At 42.9% G+C, this 15,822-nt stretch overlaps 1 protein-coding gene across 1 annotated transcript in view; it reads left to right on the top strand.

Moving 5' to 3' along the window:
- Positions 1-1,296: 1,296 nt before the first annotated feature.
- ANKRD33B (ankyrin repeat domain 33B) overlaps positions 1,297-15,822 on the top strand; it is a gene marked incomplete at both ends in the record, with an annotated part of 43,518 nt that continues 28,992 nt past the window's right edge. The window contains one exon of the mRNA XM_083876493.1: positions 1,297-1,701. Coding sequence (XP_083732619.1) covers positions 1,297-1,701 — 405 coding nt within the window. The remainder of the gene's footprint in view (positions 1,702-15,822) is intronic.

Below are 15,822 nucleotides of genomic sequence, written 5' to 3'. Positions count from 1 at the left end.
CTCAGGGGTGTCTGGAGGTGAGGGGATAGTTTAATCTCCTTCTTTCCCAGTTGAGCTCCTTTGCAGAAGCAGCCAATCAGGGAGCTATTTAATGCTAATTCTGCTTACAGATATCCTCCTGCTGGGCACTGGGATAACCCTGCCAGTTGGGATTCAGCAAGAAGCTGCTGGGCTTTGTATCACCCACCATGTCTGGTTTACACAATGCTTTCTTGTAAGGCTAAACACCTACTACTTGGGCTCCTTTATACTCGCAGTTACATTTTATTTTTCCTCCCTACCTTTTTTAGTGTAAAAAGTGTGGCTCATACTCTGCCTCCCCTTGTGCAGAAATATCACCTCCTTCCTCTCCCATCAGACAGGCAGAGACTTGGACCTTGGACATTCACTTGTTGAAGGATGTCAAATATGTGAGATTCACTTCGAAAAGCTGTTGAAGAAAGCAAACATCCTATTTTGTTGGCCAAAGGGCTTCTCCCCACTGTTTCCCTGCCAGAGAACAGCGCTAATCCACGGCGTTTGAAAGGGAAAAGAGATTTTAGAGGAACTGTGACAAAGCAGGAGCTCAATTTATACACGCGTTATTCCTCCCAACCTAATCCCCAAACGCCTTCCATACAGAGTGCGTGTCCCGTATCTCCACAGCTGCTAAAGCCTCAGGGCTGATTTAATGAATCACTTGCTTTCAAAGCTCTGATTCGAAGCACGGAAATCCTGTGCAGTTTCCCCGTTAGTTTCAGTGTTTATTTCGGAAGAGGAATCCCGCACGGGCTGGTGGTGTTCCTGAAAAGTTTTGGGTGCATGGCAGTGACCGCAGTGGGCGCTGAAGGAGCGGCGGCTGGGCCGGGCCGGGCCGGGCCGGGCTGGGCTGGGGCGCTGTCCCCGCCGAGCGGCGCTGCGGAGGATCCCGGGGGTGCCCGGGGGTGCCCGGGATCCCGCACCCGGGGCTCTGTGCCCGCCGGGAGCTCCCCCCGCCCCGCCCCGCCCCGCCCGGCGCCAGCCCGGGCCGCTGGCGGATCCCTGCGGGCGATGCTGAGCGGATTACGGAGCCCGACGGCCGCCCGCGCCCCGCGGAGCCGCCCTGCCCGCCCGCAGCCTCTCCCCGCGCCCCGCGGCTCTCCCGGGCTGGGCTGGAGGCGCTGAGCGACCCGCGGACTCTCCCCGCAGGCGGAGGGATGCCCCGGCCCGGGGGGCGGCCCGCGGGGGGCGGCTGACACCTGCCTGAGGGACACCCGGCCCGGCCCGGCGGGCAGCGCTGGGGGGCGGCTGCCGGTGCCCTGAGCCCCCCGGGCCGGGATGGTGCTGCTGTCGGGGCACGGAGAGCGGCTCCCCGGGGAGCGGGGCTGCCCCGCGCCCGCCGCCGCCAAGGAGATGCCCGGAGCCCAGCAGGGACCGGCGGAGACCGCCCAGGAGCCGGACCAGGAGAGGGAAGAGGAGGAGGAGGAGGACTGCGAGGAGTACGAGGACTTCTCCGAGCTGCCCGACACCTGCAGCATCGCCTCGGACGACTCCTTCTACCCTCCCGGGGGGCTGGACGACGACGACGAGGACATCTGGTCCCTGGAGGGGGACGAGCGCGACAGCCCCGAGGCGCTGAGCCTCTTCCGAGCCTGCTGCACCAACAACAGCATCGTGCTCAAGGCGCTCATCCGCCAGGGGCCCCAGGAGGAGGAGGTGCGGGAGGCCGACCGCAACCGCAGGGTGAGCATCCCCCGGTATCCCCCGGCATCCCCCGGCATCCCCCCGGCATCCCGGACAGCCCGGACAGCCCGCCCGGGGCACAGCGGCTGGACCGCCGCCTCCGCCCGCACCGGGAGCGGGAGCGGGGCCGGGAGAGCAGCCCCGGGGTTGGGATGTTGGGATGTTGGGATACAGCCCGCCCGCCGCCTGGGATGCTGCCCTGCAGCGCCCTGGGTGTCGGGACCCCAGGCGGAGAGGAGCAGGGAAGGGGCAAAGCTGCGCCTTGCCAGCCCTGACATCCCACCTCTGGCTCAGGATTCGGTTCATGGGATGAGACAGGTTGAGATTCCGGTTTTCCCGCGATCGGTTTTGAATTGGTCTTGTTTTCCCTGTGTTTATTGCGGACGGAGAGGGGCATCGCTGGGAAGGGTGTTATTCAGCATCAAAAAACCTTCCTCTTTTCCGGGCTGTTCATCCCCTGCAGTATACTTTATGATGCTCACCTACTGGTAAAAGTTTATAAGTGAGTTTTTTTTTTTTTTGGCGTTGTTTGTTTTCTTTTCTTTTTCCTTTAGCTCCCCCCAAAACGTAAGCTTGTTGCTGGTTCCTAGACTGCCAAGCAGGGCTCAGGGTATTCCTGTGCTAAAATCAACATTTTTCAGAGTTCCCTTTGTATTTATTTTGTTGCTGATAATCTGTCTTGGGGGGTTGTATCAGTAAAAGTTTTGTGGTTCAGTTTTTTCCCATTACTCAGTTAATTGCAGGGACAGAAGTGTACATCTCTAAATCAGAAGGTGAAAACCTGGGAAAGATTTTCTGGTTAATGCATTACTGGGATATTTGAACAGCAATATTGAAGATTACCAACATTACTACAGTTTGTTTTGAACCTAGGAAGTTATTTTGCATAACAATCTGCAAAACCAGTTCTGTGACCATTCTATGACAGTAGTGTTTTGAAAGGAAACCTGTGTTACTTTAATTGGGCAAGTAACTTGCACATTCTGGCAACGTAAGTGGTCTTTGCACTGAAAAGAATGCCATAATTTGTGTTTGGTTCTGTCTGGAGAGGGGCTTTTCTTGTGTCTTAGATCTATGCATTTCTAGGATTTTTCCTAGAAATATATTTTCTACTTCTCCAAAGGATTGGTTTTAATACAGAATTTTAGTGATCTGACTTTTTGTAAGTTTCTCAAAAAGACAAAAACTTGTATTAACGTCTCTGAGGGAGAAGCAAACTCTGGTATGAGCGTGGGATGAGCAACACAGGACAGGAATAATTTACATCAACTCTTCTGCCCAGGCCAGGATGTGGTGTGGTTATACTTTGGCTGGTAACATGTGAGATCCAATTGTAAATTACAGGGTATTTGGAAGGTCCTGCAGATGCACCTATCCCCTACATTAGTGCTGTGTCTGGGCTGGAGCCCAACCCCTCCCCTGACACTGTGTGGGGTTTGGGCTCCAGCCTCTGCTGAGGTCCATTGACTCAGCGTGTCTCAAGTGTGTGGTGATGTACAGGGAGGTTTGGCCCCTCCATACACGTGGCATAAAGGGCCAAGTGCCTCAGAGCTGTCCCTTCTAAAAAGGTGGCCTTCCCACCTAAGAGAGGGCAAGAAGCTGCAGGAGCCCTCCCTCTCAGGGCTGGTGTCCTGCAGACCTCAGTCAACAGGTATGACAAAGTCAGCACAAGCATCAGCCCTCGTTCTGCAGCTGATCTTTTGGCAAAGGTGGTCAGATCAGGGTTCTGAAAGCAGCAAATTCACCTGTTTGGACAGCCCTCCCTTCACCATCTCCCTTCCCAAAAAGCTCTTTATTGCTCCTTATCTCTTCAGCTGAAGAGAAAAGAGACAAAATTTTAGTTTGAATCTGAAAGTATATGTTCTTTGTTCATACTGTAAAAAAATCAAAAAACAACAAAACAAAAAGAACATCTACTTAGGCAAATATTCCATTCGACCTGAAATTAAAAATTGGCATAAAATTCTGTTTTCTTCATTTTTTTTATGAAAACAAAGTAACAAACTTCTGGAATTCAGCAACTTGTGAAGCTATAGGAATGATGTGGTAGACATGAGTTTTTCTCTCTGACTCCCTCACAGAAGTGCCCCAAGCACAGCAGTACAGAGCAGGACAGTCGGTCTTTTCCAGACGGATGTGAATAGGATGGGAGAAATCTTTTGACTAGGAAGAGGAAACTTCAGGTGTGACTCCTGCTCAGGGATGTCAAGGCAAATTCTCATTATTTTGCAAAGGAAAACCACCTTTTTTAGAGAACATTACCTAACAAAATGGACATTTCACTCAGGCCTTTTCTGTGGATATTTTTCTTTTTGCTCCTGAATTTGATTTTAAAGTCATTGGACATTATCCATGAGCAAGAAAATATTGCTGCCACAAGTTACACATACCTGTTGTGCTCATGAAATCTTTTAGTTGCTGAAACTAAAGCTACTGTTGGCTTTTGGCATCTTCTTTTGCCAGGATGATGTTTGTCTACAATGTTATCTTGTATGCATTTGTTGGAAATCTCTAATTTTTTCCCTTTTTAAAAAATATATATTTTTTACCTTTCTTTATTTTACCATTTCTCTTTTTTTTTTTTTTTCTTTTTCCCAAGCTGTGAACAAATAAACTGCACTTTTGTTTCTTGAAGTTGTAATTTCTTTTCCATGAGACAGGGCAGAGAATGAAGAATAACTTGCTTTTGAGAAGTGAGGTGGTAAAGGGAGGGCTGTCCAACTGAGGATATTAACTATTTTCACCCTTCTGATCTGATAACCTCAGGTATGTAAGTACAGTACAGTTTCATTTTCACAATTTCAAAATCAAGTTTTCCTCAAAACAGACAAAGCAAGTAACAAGTTATTGTAGTAAGACAACACTATATTTTGATAAGTAAATAAACAGCCCACAGAATGTAACATGAAGAAACTTCCAAATGCCCTAAACTGGGCACAATGATCCTGCTTTGTTTTTAATTCGTTTTACCTTGTCCCTAAAGTATAAATGTACAAATTTAAAATGTAGAGGCAATTCTCTGGAAAATGCTACGATCCAGAGGTACTCTTACTTATTTTCCTCCACCCTTTGTGCCAAAATACATCAATTGTCTCTTTTGAGTGAAATTACCAAGCCTGGAGAGTGGCTTTTTGTGTCATTTCTTCAGAAGTGGATTTTCCCCACAGTCTGTTCATGAGCTGCAGAACCCCCTCCCAGGCACAAGTTTTCATTAAATTCACCTTCCTGCAGTAAACCAGACTGTATGACATCTGATTTATTAGTCATCACATGTAGCCTGAAGATCTGTATCTTTTCTCTCTTGTTTTCATTACTGTCAAGACAACAACAGTTTATATATCATTGACTGCAGAGGATCCCCAAATGGCTGATCTCCTCATCTTCTCTTACACTGCTCTCTGTCCGTGGAATCCTGAAGGACTCAATTGGTACAGTTCATTTCCTCTCCTTGCCCAAAGTAACACTGAAATATTTGGAAAATAACTATGACAGCATATAATATACCAATTGTACATCATGCAGGGTGACCTCTCATTCTTCAGTGTTTGTGTATTTACCCTAACAGTAAAGAGGAATTTGAAAATAGACATGGGAAAATAAAATCATAGCTCTGGTGAAATTTCTTGATCTGACTGAGACCATAGGCTAATGGTACTGCTTTTCACCTTGTTGCATGGGGATTGGTTCTCCTTCCTCACTAGCCAAATTTCTAGAATTACAGATATTTTATCTCATCATTTTAACATCACTTAATATCAAATTTTGCCTGGTGACCAAGATTATATATATACTCAGAAAGACAGAGTTTCAAAATCTGGTGTTACCTAACTGCAAAATGCAAGCAAATATAGAAATTTGCCATGACAATAGAGAAAGCATTAAGAGATGGGGGAGAGAGAAAAGAAGGCAAAGAACATTCCTTTGCCAGATTGAAAATAATCACTGCAGCTGATCCACAGAAAGGTTTTGTGCTGATCTTACGTGTTGTATAGCCCACATTGGCAAGAATATTCTGTTGTACTCTTTTTCTGTTTTTCTTTTTCTTGTTGTTGTCATTCCTCAACGAGTCTTTTGTTCAGTTCCATAGACAGCTATGGACGTAACTGTGGGAATGTTTCTCTGAATGCAGCCTAGGCTTGTTGTGAGCTGCACACCATGAGTGAGTGTTTTGGGATGGCATCACTCACCTGGTTTCCTCACTGGGTCTATGGGGGTATCTGAGGCATCAGACCTGTCATGTTGTTCTCCTTGCCCTATACTGCAGCTGCTCCTCAGGCTCTGCACTGTCATAAGGAACCTGCTTCAGGCAACTCACCCAATTTAGGGAGCATTACCCTTTAGAATTTTTCACAGAGCAATGCACAGTGAATCCTCCATGGAGCTGGCACCTGAATTTGTCTTTGCCAAAGGGCTAGGCTTCTGAAATTGCAGCTGGTTGTGAAGGACAGGGAGCCAGTGGTTCAATTCTCACTTTCTGGGTGAGGGAACTTTGTGTTGGATGATGCTTTCTAAAAAGTCACGTATCACAAAAAGTGCCAGAGCTTGTGTAACACTCCATTAACTTTAATTTTATTATTTTTTTTAATCTTCAGAATGTTAGCTTGTAAAAATAAAAATCAGGAGCCCAACATTTTTTGGTAAGGGATGAAGTTCTCCTTGTCACATATTGGTTTTCAGTTTTCATGGCACATGGCTTAAGTTAAGCCATGTCAGAAAATGGATTTGAAGAACATCATCTGCTACAGTGCTCAGAATATTTTTTAAATTATTATTTTCATAGACAGCTTCAGTTCATATTATCTTATACAGAGCATTCTTTTGGAAACAATTGTATTGAAACTTAACATCCTGACATTAAATGATGAAAGGGAATTTTTTTGGGTGAAAATACTTTTAAAAAGACTACAAAACAACAAAAGTAATATAATTTAAATCCTTTAAAAAGTACAGAAATACTCAAATGCAGTAAAAAATGTCCCTGTAAATACATGTTTGTGCTTAAAAAGGAAGTAAGATAAGGAATTGTAGATGTCAAAAAAAAAGGAGGAATTCTTCAAATGCAGTAATTACAGCTCAAAGTTAGCCATCAGAAAGGAATAGATAGAGCATGGAAAATATGAAGTGAGCTGGCTAAGAGGGAATTTGATGGGCTAACCTGAGCATGAACCAGACTGATACAGGTAGGCACTCAGAGGTATTATCAGAAGAGCGTGGGCAGGCAGGTTAGCTGCCTGCCTGCTCGTCCATATTCATCTGCAGTGTTAGGTGACTAATGCCTTTGTAAATCTGGCACAAAGAGATATCCTTTAAAATAACTTTACTGAAGAAAGTGTATGTGCACAGAACATAATTTCTGTGGACTAAAAAGAACAATTAATAAAGATCATGAGGGTGTGTAGACATAAAGGATGGGAATGTAGGTCTTTAACACTGCTGGAAGTGCATGGCCAGAACAGACTATGCCCTCCACAGAGATGACAGGTAGTATGATATAATTTGTACTTAGTGTCCAAAGCAGCATTAGCTAAAAGATGGAGATCCAACTGAAATGGACAAATATAGATTTGAAGCCCACATGAGAAAGTTGTACAAGTTTAATCTAGTTTCAAGTGGGTAGTTTCAACTTCTACGGAAACTAGATGAAGAGTAGTTTCCTTGAAGAATTTCGACAAATTGCTTAACGCAAAGTATATGGAACAGGAGGGGTGTTTTTAGTCTGACAGTAGCACAGGAGTAAAGTCACCTCAATCTTCAGTTCTGCTTTAAGCAATGTTTCATGTTGGTGTCTTAAATCAAGTGTGTGGCTTGCAGGGCTCCTCAGAGATGCAGGGATGATCCTGGTAACCCATCATCTGAGCACAGGCTGACTCCAGATGTTAAAAAATATTGCTGCATTTAAAATCTACTGATAGCCTAACAAGATTGGTTGTCTGGGACAACTCTCTTCAGTAAGTATGACAGATATATAATGTGTTTTTAATATAACACATCCATAACACATGGGACTTCAGGATGCCTTACTGCCTTTTCCTAGGAGAATATTTGAGCTTTATCTCACAGTGCACAAAGTGACACTGCTAATGCCTTCAACCCATTAGGAAATTCAAATTTTATGTTCTCATGGAGAAATTTCTCAAGAAGGAATACTGGCACTAATTTCTTTTTGTAAAACTTCCTAAGATTCCTCAGGAAAAAATTATTGAGGAATCATAGGAAGTTGAAACAGAGAGGACTGCTAGAAAACATCTGATTGCTCTGGAAATAAAGGTTCCTGTTGAGTTTCAGTAGCTTATATGAGGTATTGGACTTCAAGTATGCTGGGAAAGGAAGTGGTCCAAAAGCCTCAATCTTCCCAAATTCTTCAGCTCCAAGCTAGGTGCCAGTAAGGCAACAATGGTACCTTGTCTTATCAAGGCTTTAGGTCTCAAGGCAAGGGCTCTGAGGAAGAAAGAAGAAATGTTCCTGTCTCAGGCAGCAGGTTCAAAGCTGCCTGCTGAGAAGCACCACAGGAGCAGTGAGTTCAGGTGCCACCTTTGGTGGACAGCTGGTCTCCAGTGCCACAACTTTCAGTGTCATCAAGGGTTTAACTCCCATGTCCTTTGGCCCTGCTGGTGCTGGAAGCGATGATCTGGGCTGTGGCTCTTGGAGGCTCCTGAGTCAGTGTTGACAGATGGAAGCAGAGACAGGGATATCAGCCCCTCATCAGGGGGAGTTCTCTTTTCAGAGGTGTGACACTTGATCATCTTTCCTCAGTCTGACTTGTTGCTGGGTTTCAGGGGACATTTCAAAAAAGATTTTGAAAGAGGCATTAATGTTCACTTTTGTGTGTGGCACAGAAACCTCTTGCCCTCATCTTAATTTTAATCGCATGGTCTTGTGATTATGCTTGGAAATATAAATTATGACAATAAGTTGAAGATAAAAAACATTGAACAAGGAGTACAAGCAATCACAACATCTATTTGGATCTATCCAGACATTCCAGCAGGAGCTGTTATGTTCAAAATCTGTTCTACTACTCAAGAAGAAATAGACAGAATGATAAAATACCCTAAAGCTCCATTATCCATTTTGGTAAATGTTACTGTGTGACAGAGACCAACAAAAATTTGGTGTTTTACTGTAATACTTCTATATGTTGGTAGTACTTCATCTTCACAGAGGAGAATGAGTAGTAACTCTTCATGACTTTACAGGTGCTGATTGCTTCCCTCCAGATGAGCCAAATATACATCAAGTCTATGTAAAATTACATTTCATTAAAACACATTTTTCTTCCTCTAAAGAGAAGCGATACGTGGTCACCAACTAAAATTCACTGTTAATTTTGAAATAAAGATAGACTTGAAAGGTGTAAGCAGCCTTTTACTTATAGAAAATCCTGCTAGATGAGCATGAGGATCAAAGGAAACCATTGCCAAAGGAAACCATTTCTGGAGTGAGAACTCATGTACAGCTCAGCTCATATCTACCCTATGCAGGGTTAGCATCTCTGGTGTTGACCAAATGTGAACACACAGACAGTGCTTGTCCTGGATTGTCCCTGAATCCCAAGCTGTTCTCCTAATTCATTAATGGTTTTTAGGCTTTTGAATTCCTTTGTTATGGTTTTGGAAATCATTAACTATGCTGGTACTAAAATAGGTAAAATATCTATTTGCACATGCCGTATGCTTATTTCAGATATGGTAAGATAGTTTTCAAGTAGGATAGCATGGATCATAAGATGCTGCAGTTTTCCCAAATTGGAATTTTGGTCATTAATTTCCATACCTTTTCCCATTCTTGTACTTTTTTTGGACAAGTTACTCTGTTTTGGCTGAGATGTGGGGGGAGGGGCAGGGCAGGCAGGATTAGCCATTTATTTAAGTGCTATACAGACTGCTAAAATTTTTCCTACATGTTCTTTCTGTATCATCTGTCATTACACCGTGGAATTAGGTTTATCTTTTGGGACTGAGGTAGGATTGCACTAAAAACTAATGGTAGAGTTGCTAAAAACTGCTGGTAGATTTTTTTAAATAGAAAGGAAAATCTCTGGAGAATGTGAAGCAGTGAAGAATTCCCACAGGCCTTATTAGAGACTGGAGTTCACCTTTAATGTTTTCATAAATAAAATTTCTCTCAGAAGGTTACCCTTCTAAATTATTTAAAATATTATGCCACATAGGTTTGAATTTGCCTGTTTCTGAGTGTCTTTTAATTAATACAAAAATGGGAACCCTCAAACCTGGGCTAGATATAATCCTGTAACATACTCAGTGAATCACAATAAGAAATAATCAAGTACTGTAGGTAGAGGATTGTTGTCACAGAGTCTGTGGTTGCACATCTGGCAGTGAATTAGCAATTCAAATTGTATCCACTGTGGGAAAAACCCACTATGTGGAAATAGTTCCCATTTTTCAGTTCTATTATTTTCTATTATGTCTGTTAAATTCCACGGGGAGCAATTTGAAAGCAAGATGATGCAAAATGGGAATGACTCACGGTTGGGCTTTTGTTGGTTCACACGTTTCGGATGTACAACGTTCCGTGGCTGATCCTGTAATATCCTCTCACATATCAGGGTTGGGGATTATTTTTTTTTTCTTTTTTTGTCTTTTGCCTCTTAGTACATGAGGCCTCATCTTTGTGAACAGCTTGTGTGTGTACAGACCAACTGCTGGCGACAAGAGATGCTGCCAGCAGCCACCAGAGCTCAGAACTGGGCTCATGGAGAAGTTTTGAAGTTTTATTTCTATTACTATAGGGGGGAGGCTTATGCAGAATCCATTGTTATTAGTTTTCTGAAGTTCAAAAGTGGCAGATAATGGAACATATTCAATCTGTTCATAAAAGGAGCCTTTCAGGCAGTATTTGGCGCTTTTTTTTTCCCCTTTTTTCTTTTTTTTTCTTTACAAAACCTAGATATCTTGCTATTTGGGGCTAATAGTAAGAAGGCTCAGCTCACCTGTTTAGCAGTTGATTGAGAAACACAGGAAGGGTATCCATGTATTCATAAAAGTGTCTTTAAGTGTGGATGAAAGGGAAAGGAAAACTTCCTTTGAAAGGTGGTGTGGTACTTCTGTGCATCTGCAAGAATCATATGAGTTTGACAAAGGATCCAAGACAAAGCAGAGTCAGAGCTCAGCTCCACAAAGGAGTTAATTTAAAATACGTTTCTTCCTACAGAGTTTTCTACAGATTTTATATTAAAAGAATGAAGTAGCAATAGCTTGTTAGACAAAGAGTGCAGGATAGCATGTATTGGCCAGCTCTGTGAAATGAAATACCACAAATACTAATGAAATATAAGTGTTTAGACTTACAGAGCCCTTCTGAGCTAGTAAAAAATATAAACATAGTACAGGAGTTTTCTGGTTACACTGAGACAAGCGGTATTACACAGTAAATGCCTGGAAGCATGGAACAATACCAGCCAGAGGAAACCTGTCTGAGAAGAAAAATGTTATTTTCCCTGCTGTCCTACAGGCACCTTTCAGGCTCACCACTGTGCTAGGTGAGTCCTGTCTGCAGGGAAAACTGGGCAGCATGACCATATCAGAGACACTGCTGTGCCACACAGCTTCAGCAGAGCTCCCCATGCAGGGCTGCCAGCCTGGAATAAAACACACAGTGTTCCTGTAGGAACAGCCTAGTTTGAGGGGGGAATGAACCATTCAAGGCTGATAGGGAAGGAAAACTCTTTATTTCAAGGCCTCTGGGAACAGACTGAAAGCCTCTTTCTGGTACCCCAGGGACAGGTGCAATGTCCCAGGCAGAGACTGTCCTACAGCCTGCAAGCAGTGGCTCTGTGAGAGGGCTCAGGTGCTTCTGGGGTCCCTCATTAACCTCCTGCCATCACCAGTCAATGGGACAGAGGCCAAGCTGTGCTGAGTCCTGCTGTCATTTATGTGGGCTGGGACTGAACTTTTCTTGCCAGCTATTTGTGGCTGTGCTTTCTTTTGTTTTACTGCACTGATGCTGTATGTTCTGCAAGAATTTTTCAGTCCAGAAAATTCTTCCTCTTGCAAGGAGGCAACAAGGGTGCCCCATGTGTGAAGATACCCATGAGCAGAACTGCCTGTGGGATAGGAACTGGAACTGAGTACTAGATACATGCTAATCTTTTTAGTTCCTCCCTTGAATTAAAATAGTGTGTTTATTGAAGCCAGATGTCACAGTGCATTTACAAAACTTATCTCCATAAAAGTTCCCATGAAGTATGTAAGATCCTTTACATATTTGTGGATACATGAAGCAAATATTGAAATATTTAATACTCAAGTTAAATATTTTAGAAGCAGTAAGTTTCTAAAACACCTGTAAGGAGATTGTGGTAAGGTGAGGGTCATCCTCTTTCTCCCATATAACAAGTTTTAGAACAGGGGGAAATGGCCTCGGGTTGTGCCAGGGGAGGTTCAGGTTCGGTACTAAAAAAAAATTCTTCACTGAAACAGTGGTTAAAAGGGAAATCTGTGTGAGGAGCTGGAGAAGTCACTTGGTTTTTTCAGCTTGGAGAAGGGGAAGCTGAGGGGAGATCTCAATGCAGCTACAACTTTTTTGTGAGAGGAAGAGGAGAGGCAGGCACTGATCTCTGCTCTGTGGTGACCAGTGACAGGACCCAGAGAATGGCCTAAAGCTGAGTCAGGGCAAGTTTGGGTTGAATATTAGAAAAGGATTTTTCACTCAGAGGGTGTTTGGGCACTGGAACAGGCTCCCCCGGGAAGTGGTCACAGCACCAGCCTGACAGAGTTCAAGAAGCATTTGGACAATTGTTTCAGACACAAGATATGATTCTTGGGGTGCCCTACATAGGGCCAGGATTTGGACTTGATGATCCTGATGGGTCCCTTCCAGCTCAGCTTATTCCGTGTGATTCTGTGTAATTCTGTGATTAAGTGTTGGAACAGGTTGTTCAGGGAAGCAGTGTAGTCACCATGCCTGGACGTGTTAAATAATGAGTAGATGTGGCACTTCACAATGTGACTTAGTGAACATGGTGACATTCCATCGAAGGCTGGATTTGATGTATCAGCAGCCTGGAAAAAAAAAAAAAAAAAAAAAAAAAGAGATGGTAAATAAATGTCAACTTTTCTCTTGAAATTAATCACCCGAATTATTTTCTTCTAAGGCAAGAGATTATGAAATGTCTTTTACTTACTATTGCCATTTTTTCTTTCTGCGGGCATTTTTAGCTTGACCTAGTTTGTGCTTATTACAGTCAGCACAGCTGATTTATGAGCAGAGTCTCCATTCACAGATGGGTGCAGGCAGAGCTGAGGTATTCAGGTTTACATCTGTGGCAATGTTCGCAGGTCACAAATGCACTTACCATCCTCTTAGGATCTGAAGACAAATGAGGGAAAAAAAAAAAACAAAACCATAACCTGAAGGTTTCAAGTAAGGTGATGCTGTTTCCCAGTGCTTCTCATATCTCAGGCCCAGCACTCTCTTTTCTGCTGTTGTAAAAACTATGAAACCCCCCAGCTATCAGGTGTCAGCAAAAAGTGCTGTGATCTCTCTTTGGAGCTTCAGTACCTGGTGTTAGATCAGTAGGAGCCACCCTCCTGCAGTAGGTAACTGCAGTAAGACAGTAACCATGGGGCAAAATAGACCAACACTGCCAACTAAACGCCATTAATATGTGTGTTATGGGTAAAGATATCACAGAGAGGAAGGGGTTTAAAAATTGCAGGGGTTCCTTTAGTGCCAGTGGAAAATAAGAGTGACTCCAGGGGAGGCCATGGCAGTGCAGGAGCAGGAACAGGGTGCCTGGGGCACAGGCACTGAACCTGCTGGGACACTCTGGCCCTGCTGCTTCCAGCCCAGGTCCCAGTGCTGTGTCTGCTGGAGCAGGGGCTCACACCCTGCTGTACCTGCTCACAAGGCCACATTCACAGATGCTAACTAGTCATGTGCAAAGTCCACCTTGTTTTCCTGTTGTGTATGTGTTACTGAAGTACATCTCCCCAGCAGAGTGAGCTGAGGGCTGGTGGCTTCAGGCTGGGCTGCTTAGAGGGGAACACAGACATTCTGTTTGAACACTTCACAGGATGGGTGTGCAGAGGAGCACAGTTCACAATCTTGTAATGAATATCCTTGGTAAGCTAGCCTACTGTCATTTATCTGTCAGTCTGCAAAGTTTGAAAATTTAGGTCAAATATATCCAAATTCATGTTTTGACAATTTATATAAAAATTATTTTGAGAATTAAAAAAAAATCAGTACTGGTTTTTCTGTAGTGTAAAATAGTAACTGCAATTGCAGTTGTGAGTTTAATGTGTGTGTTGGCCCTTTTTTCTGTTTACTGCCTGCCATCCACAAAACACATTCCTCTGGGGAGGAGGTTTTTAAAATAGTGCTTAGTTACCCTGTTTAGATTTTGAGTATTTGCCTAAAAATACTGTATTTTCCTCTTTCTCATGTAATTTCTATTTCTAGTACAGTGGCTGCATCAGTTGTGATTTATTACTAAATTGTTAGTGTGCATCATAAAGGAACTAAGAACTAGAGCAAAGCCTGTACAATTTGGCAGCTTTCCAGTCACAGGGCAAAGGGCAAGTGAACATTGTTCATGTGATGTAAAGCCTAACAAAAACATTCAAATATTGTCAGCATTGCTTTCACAAACTTGCTTCTCTTCCCAGAGCTGTCTCCTGCTATTTCCTTTAAGATTTTAAGGTCCTCGGGGAGTGCATCTGGAATGGTTCTACTTCATTATTGGTGGAACCAGTAATATTCTAAAATACATGGTTTTGAAGTCTACCTGTATTGGCTGAGCTTTTAGGATTATTGCTACAAAGCAATATCAATTGATATAACCATGTTATTTACAGAAATTCTACAGTAAATTCAAAAATCTAGTGTGAGATTTACAATTGTTAAGGGGAATAAGGTGATTTTTGGCTGTAAGGTTTTGATACCAATGTTAATTAGAATCAGTTGATTGCAATGGGCCTTCATTTTGGATATGTGCTACTGTTTGTTTATTTCCAGAGAGAGATTGAAGGAGTCTGACTCGGAAAGTAGCAGGAAACAGCCTGCCTGTAATTTTCAGGTAGAAATTAAAAGACCAGATCTGCTCTTTAAAAGATTTCCATATTATTAAGTTTCATTATCCCATTTTGTGTCAGAGAAATGGAAAAATAACTCCAAACGCTGAGAAAAAAACATTTGAAAATATTCTGCTACTGCTTCTAGGTGCCTGAATCCTGAGGGAGAAGAGTTTTACCATTCTTCCATTGCTACTTTTTAGCTAATAGAGCTATAAAGTTCTTAGAAAAGCTGGGATAGAAATTGCACCATTTGGTTAGTAATTATAAACCCTCTAAGTGTGTCAAGCTTCCACTCCTCAAAGAAGAGAAGAGAAAACAAAACCCTTTCCCTTTCTCACTGATCTGAGTAAAGGAAGATCTTAACAAAACTTTCTGTTGCTTTTACTACACTGCAGCTTTTCTACACAAACCTAAGTGACCTTAATTCCTAATTGAACTAAAACTGTCAGTGGAAACTGACAACTTCACAGGCAACCTCCAGATCAAGGCATTTTGAATGAGGAATAAAAATTTTAGCAGTACTGAAAGGGGAAACAAGGAATTAGTTAGAAAATTGATTACATAGTCTTGGAAAAGATCTTAAGTTAACATGAGGTATTTCTCCTTAAGCAAATACTTAGGCCAGAGATATATGATGCAGAAAGGTACATATTGGTGCAGAAAGGTACGTATTGATGAGGTTATTCATGCCATAAAAATGTAATATGAATGAAGATATACAGAAAGTAAAATGCTATAAAATCAACAATTTTCAAATCTGGATGTACAAGTTTTCCTTGCACACAAATTTAAAAAGAGAAGGAAATTATAAGTTGTTAGTCTTCCAGTGGAGGCAAGACCTTGATATTTCCTCCCTGTGTTTTCTAACATCCAGCTGTGTAGGATACGTTAGAACACACTTTTTTTAAGGGTGGATGGGAGACATGACACTTCTGAATCAAAAATAAAAAGGATCATAACCTGTAAAAGAGTCTTTGAAGTCATTAAGGTGCGCATGTCCTTCAGTTTACTGCTCCTGTATGAGTCATTGCCTTTGTGCAGCTGATGCAATTTCACCTGACCTCTGTCTTCTAACTGAGGC

The sequence above is a fragment of the Zosterops lateralis genome (assembly GCF_965231275.1).
Source record: "Zosterops lateralis genome assembly, chromosome: 1".
In the NCBI taxonomy this organism is placed as follows: Eukaryota; Metazoa; Chordata; class Aves; order Passeriformes; family Zosteropidae; genus Zosterops; species Zosterops lateralis.
The sequence above is the reverse complement of the archived record's forward strand: the minus strand, read 5'-3'. Positions and strand labels throughout refer to the sequence as shown.